This window comes from Hemitrygon akajei, chromosome 13, assembly GCF_048418815.1.
Source record: "Hemitrygon akajei chromosome 13, sHemAka1.3, whole genome shotgun sequence".
Taxonomy (NCBI): Eukaryota; Metazoa; Chordata; class Chondrichthyes; order Myliobatiformes; family Dasyatidae; genus Hemitrygon; species Hemitrygon akajei.
The window spans coordinates 45,725,085-45,738,299 of record NC_133136.1 but is presented as its reverse complement, the minus strand read 5'-3'; the positions used below and the strand labels follow the sequence as shown (position 1 = coordinate 45,738,299).

Here is a 13,215-nt window from a genome sequence, read left to right as displayed (position 1 = left end):
ATCTCTCTTGCATCCTTCAACCCAGATCCAAAACTGCTTTACTAGCAGAGACTGTGAGTCTATGCCAGGGACTGAGATTGGAGCCTGGATTTCTGTGACTCTGAGAATCTGAGGCCAAGTGGGCATGATGTGAGGCACTGGACTATGTGGCAGAACTTGTGGGCTGCCTCAGCGCATCCTTGAGTGTGTTTTGGTTATTAATGTACACGTGATAAATAAATCTGAATCTGAAGTGCTCTCAACAGGTACAAGTGAGGCTTTAGGTTACAATAAACCTGATGTGTGACAAGGTTGAATATTCTTACCATCTGCCTCTAAAATTTGAGAAGGTTCTTTTAAACTAAAAAAGAAACTAAACATATTTTAGGTAAGTAAGGATCACAGAAAGGAAATGCTGCTTGTTGTTACACATGGGAAACTGAAGAAATTATTGTTTTCTTTTAAAAACTAGATCTCTGAATGTGGAACTCTGGGCCGAAGAAATTCCTCTTTGTCCCTATGGAAATTGTGTGATGCTTCCAGAAAATGATCAGTGCATTAAAGGTTGCTAAATAACAGGTTAAGATTGGGAAAGAAAACTTCAGAAGATATACATTAAGGTGCTGCTAAACACTCCATGAACACCAGTAATCTTGACCACAGAAAACAATAAGCAAGTCATGAAAACTAAAGGTCTAAATACTGACAAACACTGGGAAGTTCTGTTTGTGAAAAAATTTAACACATCCTCTCTGAACGTCTTGAGATGGTGGGTTGAGCAACATCCACAATGAAACATGCTGTGTGATGCTGTTCTGTGCTTTCTCAAGACCTTGTTTGTTCATACGAGCATAATTCTTTGACTGGTGTCCATGGTAACAGTTTGCTACTCAGTGTTTCTTATTTCCCCCTGCAAGTATTTTGAGTTTTATGAACAGACTGGTAAAGTAATGTGGGCAACAAAACCTTTGGATATTCTTTGATTATTACAAAACAATTCACATGAAGTATGTGACATCATACAACTGTTGTACACTTGTTGCACCCATCTTCAAGGACTCTCACCATCCAAGCTATGCTCTCTTTTTGCTGCTACCATCAGGAAGAAGGTAAAGGAGCCCCAAGACTGGCAGCACTAGGTTCATCAACAGTTATTATCCCTCAACCATCATGCTCTTGAACCAGAGGGGAAAACTTCTCTTGGTCCATCAACGAACTGTTCCCATAACCACTTTCAAGGACTCTTCATCTCATGTTCTTGATATTTATTGCTTATTTATTTATTATTATTATTACTTTACTTTTCTTTTTGTATTTGCACAGCTTGTTATTTTATTTTTGCACATTGGTGGTTGTTTGTCCTTTTGTGTGCAGTTTTTCATTGATTCTATTGGTTTCTTCTAGTTATGATTGCCCACAGAAAATGTACATTTGTATATGGTCACACACACACATATATGTATGTGTGTGTGTATATATATATATAATAAATTCACTTTGAATGTTCGAAGAGAGCAACATTATTAAGCAATTAATTGAAGTCTATTGCTCTGTGCAAAAACCTAGCTCAAAAACCTAAGGACGGTCCATTGTGGCGATTTTTGAAGAGAAAGAATGAAATGGAAGAAGAGGATTCTAGGCCTCTGATTAGGTTAATGATGAAGAATTACAATCTTCAGAGTCACTTCACTGCACTAGTGCAACAACAGACACAAAAAAGACTGTCTTTGCAATGAATGCTATTTATCAATGGGTTTTACATGGACTGGAGATCCAAGTTAGAAACATAAAAAACCTACAGCACAATACAGGCCCTTCGGCCCACAAAGCTGTGCCGAACATGTCCCTAACTGAGAACTACCTAGGCTTTACCCATAGCCCTCTATTTCTCTAATCTCCATGTAGCCATCCAGGAATCTCTTAAAAGACCCCATCGTTTCTGCCTCCACTACCACCGCTGGCAGCCCATTCCACCCACCCAACACTCTCTGCATAAAAAAACTTCCCCCTGATATCTCCTAAGCACCTTAAAACTACGCCCTCTTGTGCTAGCCATTTCAGCCCCCGAGAGAAGCCTCTGACTATCCACATGATCAATGCTTCTCATCATCTTGTACACCTCTATCAGGTCACCTCTCATCATCCGTCGCTCCAAGGAGAAAAGGCCGAGTTCACTCAACCTAGTCTCATAAGGCATCCTCCCCAATCCAGGCAACATCCTTGTAAATCTTTCTATGGTTTCCAAGTCCTTCTTGTAGTGAGATGACCAGAATTGAGTACAGTACTCCAAGTCAGGTCTCACCAGGGTCCTATATAGCTGCAACATTACCTCTTGGCTCTTAAACTCAATACCATGATTGCTGAAGACCAATGCACCGTATACCTTCCGAACCATAGAATTAACCTGTGCAGCAGCTTTGAGTGTCCTAAGGACTTGAACCCCAATATCCCTCTGATCCTCCACGCTGCCAAGGGTCTTACCATTAATACTATATTCTGCCATCATTTTGACCTACCAAAATGAACCACCTCACACTTATCTGGGTTGAACTCCACCTGCCACTTCTCAGCCCAGTTTTGCATCCTATCAATGTCCCATTGTAATCTCTGACAACTCTTCACACTATCCACAACACCCCCAACCTTTGTGTCATCAGCAAATTTAGTAACCCATCCCTCCACTTACTCATCCAGGTCATTTATAAAAATCACAAAGAGTAGGGGTCCCAGAACAGATCCCTGAGGCACACCACTGGTCACTGGCCTCCATGCAGAATATGACCTGTCTACAACCGCTCTTTCTCTTCTGTGGACAAGCCAGTTCTGGATCCACAAAGCAATGTCCCCTTGGATCCCATGCCTCCTTACTTCCTCAATAAGCCTTGCATGGGGTTATCAAATGCCTTACTAAAATCCGTATACACTACATCTATGGCTCTACCTTCATCAATGTGTTTAGTCACATCCTCAAAAAATTCCATCAAGCTTGTAAGGCACAACCTCCCTTTGCCAAAGCCATGCTGACTATTCTTAATCATATTATGCCTCTCCAAATGTTCAGAATTCCTGCCTCTCAGGTTCTTCTCCATCAACTTATCAACCACTGAAGTAAGACTCACTGGTCTATAATTTCCTGGGCTATCCCTACTCCCTTTCTTGAATAAGGGAACAACATCCGTAACCCTCCAATCCTCCGCAACCTCTCCTGTCCTCATTGATGATCCAAAGATCATCGCCAGAGGCTCAGCAATCTTCTCCCTTGCTTCCCACAGTAGCCTGGGATACATCCCATCCAGTCCCTGTGACTTATCCAACTTGATGCTTTCCAAAAGCTCCAGGACATCTTCTTCCTTAATATCTACATACTCAAGCTTTTCAGTCCACTGCAAGTCATCCCTACAAGCCGTAGTGAATACTGAAGCAAAGTATTCATTAAGTATCTCTGCTATTTCCTCTGGTTCTATACACACTTTTCCACTGTCACACTTGATTGGTCCTATTCTCTCACGTCTTATTCTCTTGCTCTTCACATACTTGTAGAATGCCTTGGGGTTTCCCTTAATCCTGTCTGCCAAGGCCTTTTCATGGCCCCTTCTGATTTCATTCTTAAGCTCCTTCCTGCTAGCATAATCTTCTAGATTCCTATCATTACTTAGTTTTTTGAACCTTTTGTAAGCTCCTTTTCTTCTTAACTAGATGTACATCAGCCTTTGTACACTACGATTTCTGTACCCTACCATCCTTTCCATGTCTCATTGGACATACCTAGTCAGAACCCCACACAAATATCTCCTGAACATTTGCCATATTTCTTCCATACATTTCCCTGTTTCCACTATGCTCCCAAGTTCCTGCCTGATAGCCTCATCCCTTATTCCAACTAAAGGTTTCCCTAACTTATCTGTTCTATCCCTCTCCATTGCTATGGTAAAGGAGATAGAATTGTGATCACTATCTCCAAAATGCTCTCCCACTGAGAGACTCGACACCTGACCAGGTTCATTTCCCAATACCAGATCAAGTACAGCCTCTCCTCTTGTAGGCTTATCTACATATTGTGTCAAGAAACCTTCCTGAATGCACTAACACTACCCCACCTAAATTCCTCACTCTAAGGAGATGCCAATCAATATTTGGGAAATTAAAATCTCCCACCACAATAACCCTGTTATTATTACTCCTTTCCAGAATCTGTCTCCCTATCTGCTCCTCGATGTCCCTGTTACTATTAGGTGGTCTATAAAAAACACCCAGTAGTGTTATTGACCCCTTCCTATTCCTAACTTCCACCCACAGAGACTCCACAGACAACCCCTCTATGACTTCCTCTTTTTATGCAGCCATGACACTATCTCTGATCAACGGTGCCAAGCCCCCACCTCTTTTGCCTTCCTCCCTGTCCTTACTGAAACATCTAAAGCCTGGCACTTGAATTAGCCATTCCTGCCCCTGCACATCCAAGACTCTGTAATGGCCACAACATCACTGCTCCAAGTACTGATCCATGCTTTAAGCTCATCCACTTTATTCATACTACTCCTTGAATTAAAATAGACACATCTCAAACCATCGGTCTGAGCATGTCCCTTCTCTATCACTTGCCTATCCTTCCTTTCGCACTGTCTCCAAGCTTTCTCTATTTGTGAGCCAACCTCTCTTTCCTCTGTTACTTCAGTTCGGTTCCCACCCCCCCAGCAATTCTAGTTTAAACTCTCCCCAATAGCCTTTGCAAACCTCCCCGCCAGGATATCGGTCCCCCTCAGATTCAAGTGCAACCTGTCCTTTTTGTACAGGTCACACCCGCCCCAAAAGAGGTCCCAATGATCCAGAAATCTGAATCCCTGTCCTCTGCTCCAATCCCTCAGCAATGCATTTATCCTCCACCCCAATCTATTCCTTTACTCACTGTCCCGTGGCACAGTTATCCCAAGATTACTACCTTTGAGGTCTTGCTTCTCAACTTCCTTCTTAACTCCCTGTAGTCTGTTTTCAGGACCTCCTCCCTTTTCCTACCTATGTGTACCGTGGCCTCTGGCTGTTCTCCTTCCCACTTCAAGATACCATGGACGCGATCAGAAACATCCCGGACCCTGGCACCTGGGAGGCAAACAAACATCTGCGATTCTTTCCTGTGTCCACAGAATCGCCTATCTGACTCCCTAACCATAGAGTCCCCTATCATTGCTGCCATCCTCTTCCTTTCCCTACCGTTCTGAGCCACTGGACCAAACTCTGTGCCAGAGGCGCGGCCACTGTTGCTTTCCCCAGGTAGGCCAACCCCCCCAACAGTACTCAAACAGGAGTACTTATTGTTAAGGGGGACAGCCACTGGGGTACTCTCTAGCATCTGCTTCTTGCCCTTTCCTCTCCTGACTGTTACTCACTTCTCTGTCTCCTGTGGTCCCGGGGTGACTACCTGCTTACAGCTCCTATCACCTCCTCGCTCTCCCTGACCAGATGAAGGTCATCGAGCTGCATCTCCAGTTCCTGAACACAGTCTCTAAGGAGCTGCAGCTCAACACACCTGGTGCAGATGTGGTCGCCCAGGAAGCTGGGAGTCTCCAGGACCTCCCACATCTGACATCGAGCACAGAAAACCAGCCTCACACACATACTTTCTGTCTTTATTTTAAACAGTTAACACCAGGCCTCGACCCCTTATCGCCTAAGCCCCGTTGAGCCAAAGCCTTCCTATTCTGTCTCGTACTCTTCCGATGCCCGCTCTGGAAATCTGTCTTCTTTTTAAATTCTTCCCACTGTTCTCACTGGCTGACCTCCATGTGCTTGCACAGTCGTGCCCCGTTCAAACTGCTGAAGAAATAACCTATTCCATTGTGCCTATTCTGTGGCAAACAACAGAGAAATGTCGCAATGGCTCAGCAAAATTGAAGACACTTAACTACGAATCACAGGCATATGACACGTAAAAGTGCTGATTATTTTAAACAGCTATTGGAATCTTAAAACAAACAGATTAAGACTCTTGACAATAAAGCCACAGTCACTGAAAAGTGGAAGAGGAAAGTTATTTAATAGTTTTAAGACCAGTTCACTCAAGAGTGAAAAACTGGACAAGGAATACACCAATCTCCTGCTACATACAGAAACCCGGTGGCTTTACAGAGGGAACGTTCTCAATAGGGTGATGGCGCTGAAAGGTGCATTGCAGGAGTACTTTCAAGAAAATAGTAGGATTTTGCCAAGTGCTTTGAAGATGAAAAATGGCTGCAGAAAATTGCCTACTTAACAGACATTTTTCATCATATAAACCAGTTGAACAAGTCTCTGCAAGGCCTTGGAGAAAATATTTTGACTTCAAGTAACAAGATTCTTGGATTTAAAAGGAAACTGAATCTTCGGAAAAATCATGTTGCAAAAAGAAATCTTGAAATGTTTCCATTGCTGCTTGGGTTTGAGAGTGAGGAAGGATATCAGAAAGTCTTGAGTCTTATTGAAAAACATCTGCAAGAACTGCAGAACAAAATTGAATAGTATTTTTCCTCCTTTTCAACACTGTATGACTGAATGAGGGGCCTTTTCTCTGAATCTTCTGCTCAGCCTGAGAACTCCACTTTTTGAGAGAAGAGGAAGAACTTTGTGAGTGGCAATCTGATCATGCATTCAAGATGTGATTTACTGACCTGCCCCTGGATAAGCTCTGGATTTCTCTGAAAGAAGAGTATCCTGCCATTCATAGGAAAGCAATGAACATTTTGCTGCAATTTTCAGCTATTTACATGTGTGAGCAAGTTTCTTCTTGTTTAACCAGCATCAAGACCGAGGATAGAAATGGTCTCATTTCAGTTGAAGGTGAAATCCATGTGAGCTTATCTCAAGTTCAACCCAGAATTCAGAAATTTATTAGGTTTGCCCTATGAGTTTTAAAAATTTATGAAAGAGAAAAAGTTCAAGAAAGGCAAGCTAAGCTTAACTATCTGGTGTTCATTCTCTACTCAAAAGAGCATTGACAATTATTTTTGGATTACTATATCTACAATTTGCTGATCACACTAATATATTGAGAGCTCTGGATATAATAATTTTTATGCAAGGGTTCCCTGAGATCTGAAAATTATTTCAAGGGTTCCTCCAGGGGAAAAAAGGTTGAGAAAGACTCGAGTAGAATGACAAGCTAAGCACGCATCCTTGAGGTGCACTGGTGTAGATGTTATTCCAATCCACACTGACTGTGGTCTCCCGTTGAGGAAGTCTAGGATCCAGTTGCAGAGGGTGATACTGAGGCCCAGGTTTTGAAGCTTCTTGATTAGCACTGAGGAACTGATGGTGTTGAATGCTGAGCTGTAATCAATAAACAGCAGCCCGATGTAGGTACTGCTATTGCCCAGCTGGTCCAAGGCCGAGTGGAGAGCTAGTGAGATTGCATCTGCTGTAAACTTACACCAGTTGGTTGGCACAGATTTTCAGTGCCCTCCAGGTACACCATCACCCCGAGAGGGTTCAACCTCTTGAAAGATGTTCTGCCATTGGCCTCTGAAACAGATATCTTCGAGTTACCATATGCAGCTTTATTCACCCTCTCAATGCATGCATAAAAGGGATTAGGCTCACCTGTCAGTGAAATATCACAGCCAATTTATGAAGCTGGGTTTCACTTTGTGGGAGGTAATGGCCTTCAAACCCTGCCAGAGCTGACGTGCATCTAATTTTGTATCTAACATCATTCAGAGTTGTCTTTGCACTCTCAAGAGAGCCTTCCATAAGTCATATCTGGACTTCTTGTAGAGTTCTGGATCAACGGTATTGAGGTCAACACATCTAGTCCTCTGTAGACAGTAAGTCTCATGGTTTATCCATGGCTTTTGGTTTGGGTATGTACTATATGTTCTTGAAGGCACACACTCATCCACACAGGTCTTGATGAAGCTGGTGATAACTGTGGCATCCGCGGACGAATCTTTGAATATTGTTCATTCCACCAGTTTAAAGCTGTCCTATTACTGCTCCTCCACCTTCCTTGACCATACCTTCGTGGTTCTCACCATTGGTGCCGTGGTCCTCAGTCTCTGTGTGTAAGCCGGGAGTAGAAGTACAGCCAGAAGTGCAGCTTTATGCTCTGATAGCATGTGAAGGCTAGAGGAAGAAATATTAACCTTTACAAAGAGTATTCTACCAGGTAATGACCCAGTTTGTGAATAGGAGACATAAAACACTTGGCATTATTAAAGGCACTACAGAAGAACAAAAACATTGCTATAATAAAATTTATTTTCTTGCTATTTTGAAGAAAAATTATTAGAAAATGTATTCTTTCAATGAGCATCACTTGGCGAATTTGTAACATTACAGACTACTTCAAGCTGCTTAAATATTAGCAAACACTGGATGATTTGTGAAGGATTTATCATATATATACAGCTTCCTCTTTCGGGTATGTTAGGGTTTATCTTCTTTCTTTTTTCTCTTTCATGATCTTCTTGCTTTCTTCCCTTCGTCTTTTATTCACTGGATTCCGGGGATCATGTATTTCAAATGTGTCTTCATCTTGCATGTTTGCATCCTTTACTTTTCTTGTTTGTTCTTCAAACTGAAGTATGTGAGACATCCTGGAATAGAAGGAAATAAGACAAGTACAATATAAGCAATAAAATTCTCCTGAATGAAATGAAGCACAATCAATTATGTAAAACACGGACAATGATTTATCAGTTAATATGATAGCAAATTAAAATATAAAGGTAACTGCTATCACCTATAATTAATACATATGTGAGATGTATTATGAAAAGGTATCTTCAAAAGAAACACTGACATAGGATAAGTATTAAACATAATTTAAGAAGCATTCATTTTTATTAATATGCCAAAATAAGCTACTAATTAGAAAGTAACACAGTTCAAAACATATGTAACTAGAAAGTCTTTGGAAACAACTTCAAAATAAAACAAAACAAGCCCTTCTGCAGCAATAACATCTCCAAGCAGGGATCAGTCAGAAGCCTGCTATTGTAAAGACATATTAAGGTAATGCCACTTCAAATGAATTCTAAAGATACCTCTAACAGTTCATGTATGCCAGATTCTAGGTTAGTAATAGATAAACACACACGTCTCTTCATGGATTTCTGAAGTGGTAGTAACGAAGAATGTACAAACATAATTAAAACTTTTTTTTAAACTGTGGTATTATCAGAAACTCTTAGAAACATAGAAAACCTACAGCACAATTCAGGCCCTTCAGCCCACAAAGCTGTGCCGAACATGTCCTTACATTAGAAATTACCTAGGGTTACCCATAGCCCTCTATTTTTCTAAGCTCCATGTACCTGTCCAGGAGTCTCTTAAAAGACCCTATTGTATCTGCCTCCACCACTGTTGCTGGCAGCCCATTCCACGCACTCACCACTCTCTGCATAAAAAACTTATCCCTGACATCTCCTCTGTATCTACTTCCACGCACCTTAAAACTGTGCCCTCTCATGCTAGCCATTTCAGCTCTGGGAAAAAGCCTCTGACTATCCACACAATCAATGCCTCTCATCATCTTGTACACTTCTATCAGGTCACCTCTCATCCTCCATCGCTCCAAGGAGAAAAGGCTGAGTTCACTCAACCTATTCTCATAAGGTATGCTCCCCAATCCAGGCAACATCCTTGTAAATCTCCTCTGCACCCTTTCTATGGCTTCCACATCCTTCCTGTAGTGAGGTGACCAGAACTGAGCGCAGTACTCCAAGTGGGGTCTGACCAGGGTCCTATATAGTTGCAACATTACCTCTCGGGCTCCTAAACTCAACCCCACGATTGACGAAGGTCAATGAACCGTATGCTTTCTTAACCATAGAGTCAACTTGCATAGCAGCTTCAAGTGTCCAATGGACTCGGACCCCAATATCCCTCTGATCCTCCACATTGCCAAGAGTCTTACCATTAAATACTATATTCTGCCATCATATTTGACTGCCCAAAATGAACCACCACACATTATTGTAAACAAGCAATATCATTTAAGATATTGAACTTTACAGTGTATATGAGCATAAGATGGTAGTTTTGCATCTCCAAAATGTTATAGTAACACATTGTGGTGGGGTAACTGTGAAAGGATCTACTTCTGTGACTCATAATCAGAATCACGTTTAATATCACTGACATATGTCATGAAATATGTTGTTTTGTATCAGCATACAGTGCAATACATAAAAACAGTATAGATTTCAATAAGAAATGCATATAAAAATAAATTAAATAAGTAGCGTAGAAGGAAAGCAAAGGTAGTGAGGTAGTGCTCATGAGTTGATTCCATGTCTATTCAGCAATCTGACAGCAAAGGGGAAGAAGCTGCTCCTAAAATGTCGAGTGTGTGTCTCCAGGCCCTGTACCTCCTTTGAGATGGTTGTAACAAGAAGAGGGCATACCCTGGATGATGAGGGTCCTCAATGATAGATGCTGCCTTTTTTGAGGCATTGCTTTTGAAGATGATTCTATGTTGAGGAAGCTAGTGCCCATGATAGCTTTCTCCAATCCTAAGCAGAGGCCCTTCCACACCAAACAGTGATGTAACCAGTTAGAATGTTCTCCATGGGTCATCTGTAAAAATTTTCTAGCATCTTGGGTAACATACCAAATCTCCTCAAACTCTTAATGAATATAGCCACTGTCAGGCCTTCTTCATAATGGCATCAATATGTTGTGCTCAGGATAGATCTTCAGAGATGTTGACACCCAGGAACTTAAACTGTTCACCCTTTCCACTGCTGTTTCTGATTCTGACCCCTTGATAAGGACTCTGGGTGTTCCCTCAACTTCCTCTCCTAAAGTATACAATAAACTCCTTGGTCTTATTGGCATTGAATGCCAAGTTACTGATGCACCCCCCTCTGCGAATACATAGTTCCCCTGCAGAGAGAGTTAAGTGAACCAAGTGCCTTGGAGTTCACATAGGGGTCTCCCTACCATCCATCAGGAACATTTAACAAGAGCACTGCATACACAGGGCCCTTAGTATTATTAAGGATCCCACCCATCCATCCACCATCCTCTTTGACTTTCTACCATCAGTCAGAAGGCTACAAGAATGGTCAGGATGAGAAACAATTTCTTCCCCCAGGCCATTAGGCTTTTGAATTCTCAGCTACATTGTATTTGAAATGACACTGGTTAATCTGTTCTGTACATTACAATATTAATATAAAGTGCACTTTATTTATGTTTGATTCATCTGTAGATTTTATCATTACCTTCATAAATTATTGTGTGTTATGTTTACTACTGTGCTTTACACCTTGGTTTGGAGAAACATTTGTTTCGTTTCTATATACATTACAGGCAGTCCCCGGGTTATGAATGAGTTCCGTTCCTGAGTTCGTCTTTAAGTCGGATTTGTACGTAAGTCATAACAAGTACATCCGGTATTATCTAGCGTCAGTTAGTCAAACGTTTGTCTTAGTACATAGTACATATTTTACCTTTCTAAGCATATAAAACACTTAAGAAACGCATGTATTCCAATAATTAAACCACTGCATTGCTTAGTAATAATTGTAGCTTTCATCCGGGCAGGGCCTTTCACATGCTCCACTATTCTCACTTTATCCTTTACGAGGTCGAGTTGTGAGCTCAACATCAACCCGGCACGAATGGAGAGCGCGCTCGGAAGCGATCTGTCACTGGATCGAACTTGGGAACCTCTGTTCTCGAGCCCGGTGCTGATCTCACTGCACCACCAGTGACTGGAAAGGGGGCGGGGTCAAGGTGAACCTTACTAAGAAAAATTTAAGCTAAATACAAAGTTACACACTCAACACAGTGTCAACGACAATGACCTAAAATGGCTGACAGCGTCGCGATCTGACTTAAAATGACGGACGGCATTGTGATCCAACTTAAAATGGCGAACAGCGTTCTCCTTCCTCGGGTCATAAGTACGAGTTGTCCGTAAGTCAGACGTTCGTAACTCGGGGACTACCTGTACAGGTGGCCCGTTTTTCAAATGTTTGCTTTACGACAGCTCACTGTTACAAAAGACCTACATTAGTACCTGTTTTCACTAACCAAAGAGGATTTTCGCTTTTACAAAAAAAAGATGCCCGCTTTATACGTGTGTTTACTCCAAGAAAGACTACAATGACCGTGAAGCCTTGTGTGTGCAGTTGTTTGCACGTGTGTGCGTGCGTAGGTGTGTAGTTGCCGATTTTTTTCTCCAAATCGATTTTGACTCGCTGTCTTCCCGATTTTGATAAGCGAAATTACACCATACATACACTATTTCTACTTTACATAGGCTGTATGTTTATCATATCATTCCTGCTTTTACTATATGTTAGTGTTATTTTAGGTTTTGTGTGTTATTTGGTTTGATTTGGTAGATTATTTTTTGGGTCTGGGAACGCTCAAAAATTTTCCCATATAAGTTAATGGTAATTGCTTCTTCGATTTATGACATTTCAGCTTACAAACTGTTTCATAGGAATGCTCTACCTTCGAATAGTGGGGGAAACCTGTACATGGTTATATACGTATGTAGTTAAGTGACAATAAACTTGAATTGACTTGACTTGATACTTGCAACACCATTCAACCAGCCAGTCTATCATCAGCAAATTTATAGATGGTGTTTGAACTGTGCCTAGCTACACTGGCATGGGGTAGAGAGAGTAGAGCAGCAAGATAAGCACACATCCTTGAGATATACCGGTATTGTATTGTCAATAAGTAGTAGATGTTACTTCCAATCTGCACTGACTGTGGTCTCCTGAAGAGCAAGTAAAAGATCCAGTGGTAGAGGAAGGTACAGAGGACCAGGTTTTGATTATTAAAGGAATATATAATTCAAATGTATCTGGATCAAGTTATATAGAATTTTATACACTATATAAATTAATATATATATTAGAAAATAAAATCAGCTAGGAAAGTAATAAAATCTGTACAAAACTGTTGACTGCATAAATCTGCCAATCAATTTTAAACTATTATGAGGAAAGGTAATTCACTAACAAAATAGTGAGCTACATTTCAAGATATAGCTTTTATATTAATCATAAAAGGAGAATGGATACCATACAATTACAAATCAATGAATACAAATTAATATGTTCAAGTAAAATACAGAGAAAAGATTTCAATAACCACCCTTTACCTTCAACTTGAATTGGAGAACATAATGAATATTTTCACATTTTGTAAAAATGTGTATAAATTCTGAGGAATCATATGGAGAGAATGGATATAGGAATGCTGCCTTGATTCTGCAGTTTACGCCGTTAGGAAGTGACT

General features: G+C 41.1%; 1 protein-coding gene across 1 annotated transcript in view; it reads right to left on the bottom strand.

Moving 5' to 3' along the window:
* Positions 1-5,991: 5,991 nt before the first annotated feature.
* cwc27 (CWC27 spliceosome associated cyclophilin) overlaps positions 5,992-13,215 on the bottom strand; it is a 139,241-nt gene continuing 132,017 nt past the window's right edge. The window contains exon 14 of the mRNA XM_073064526.1: positions 5,992-8,543. Within this exon, the coding sequence (XP_072920627.1) occupies positions 8,381-8,543 (163 nt within the window). The 3' untranslated portion in view covers positions 5,992-8,380. The remainder of the gene's footprint in view (positions 8,544-13,215) is intronic.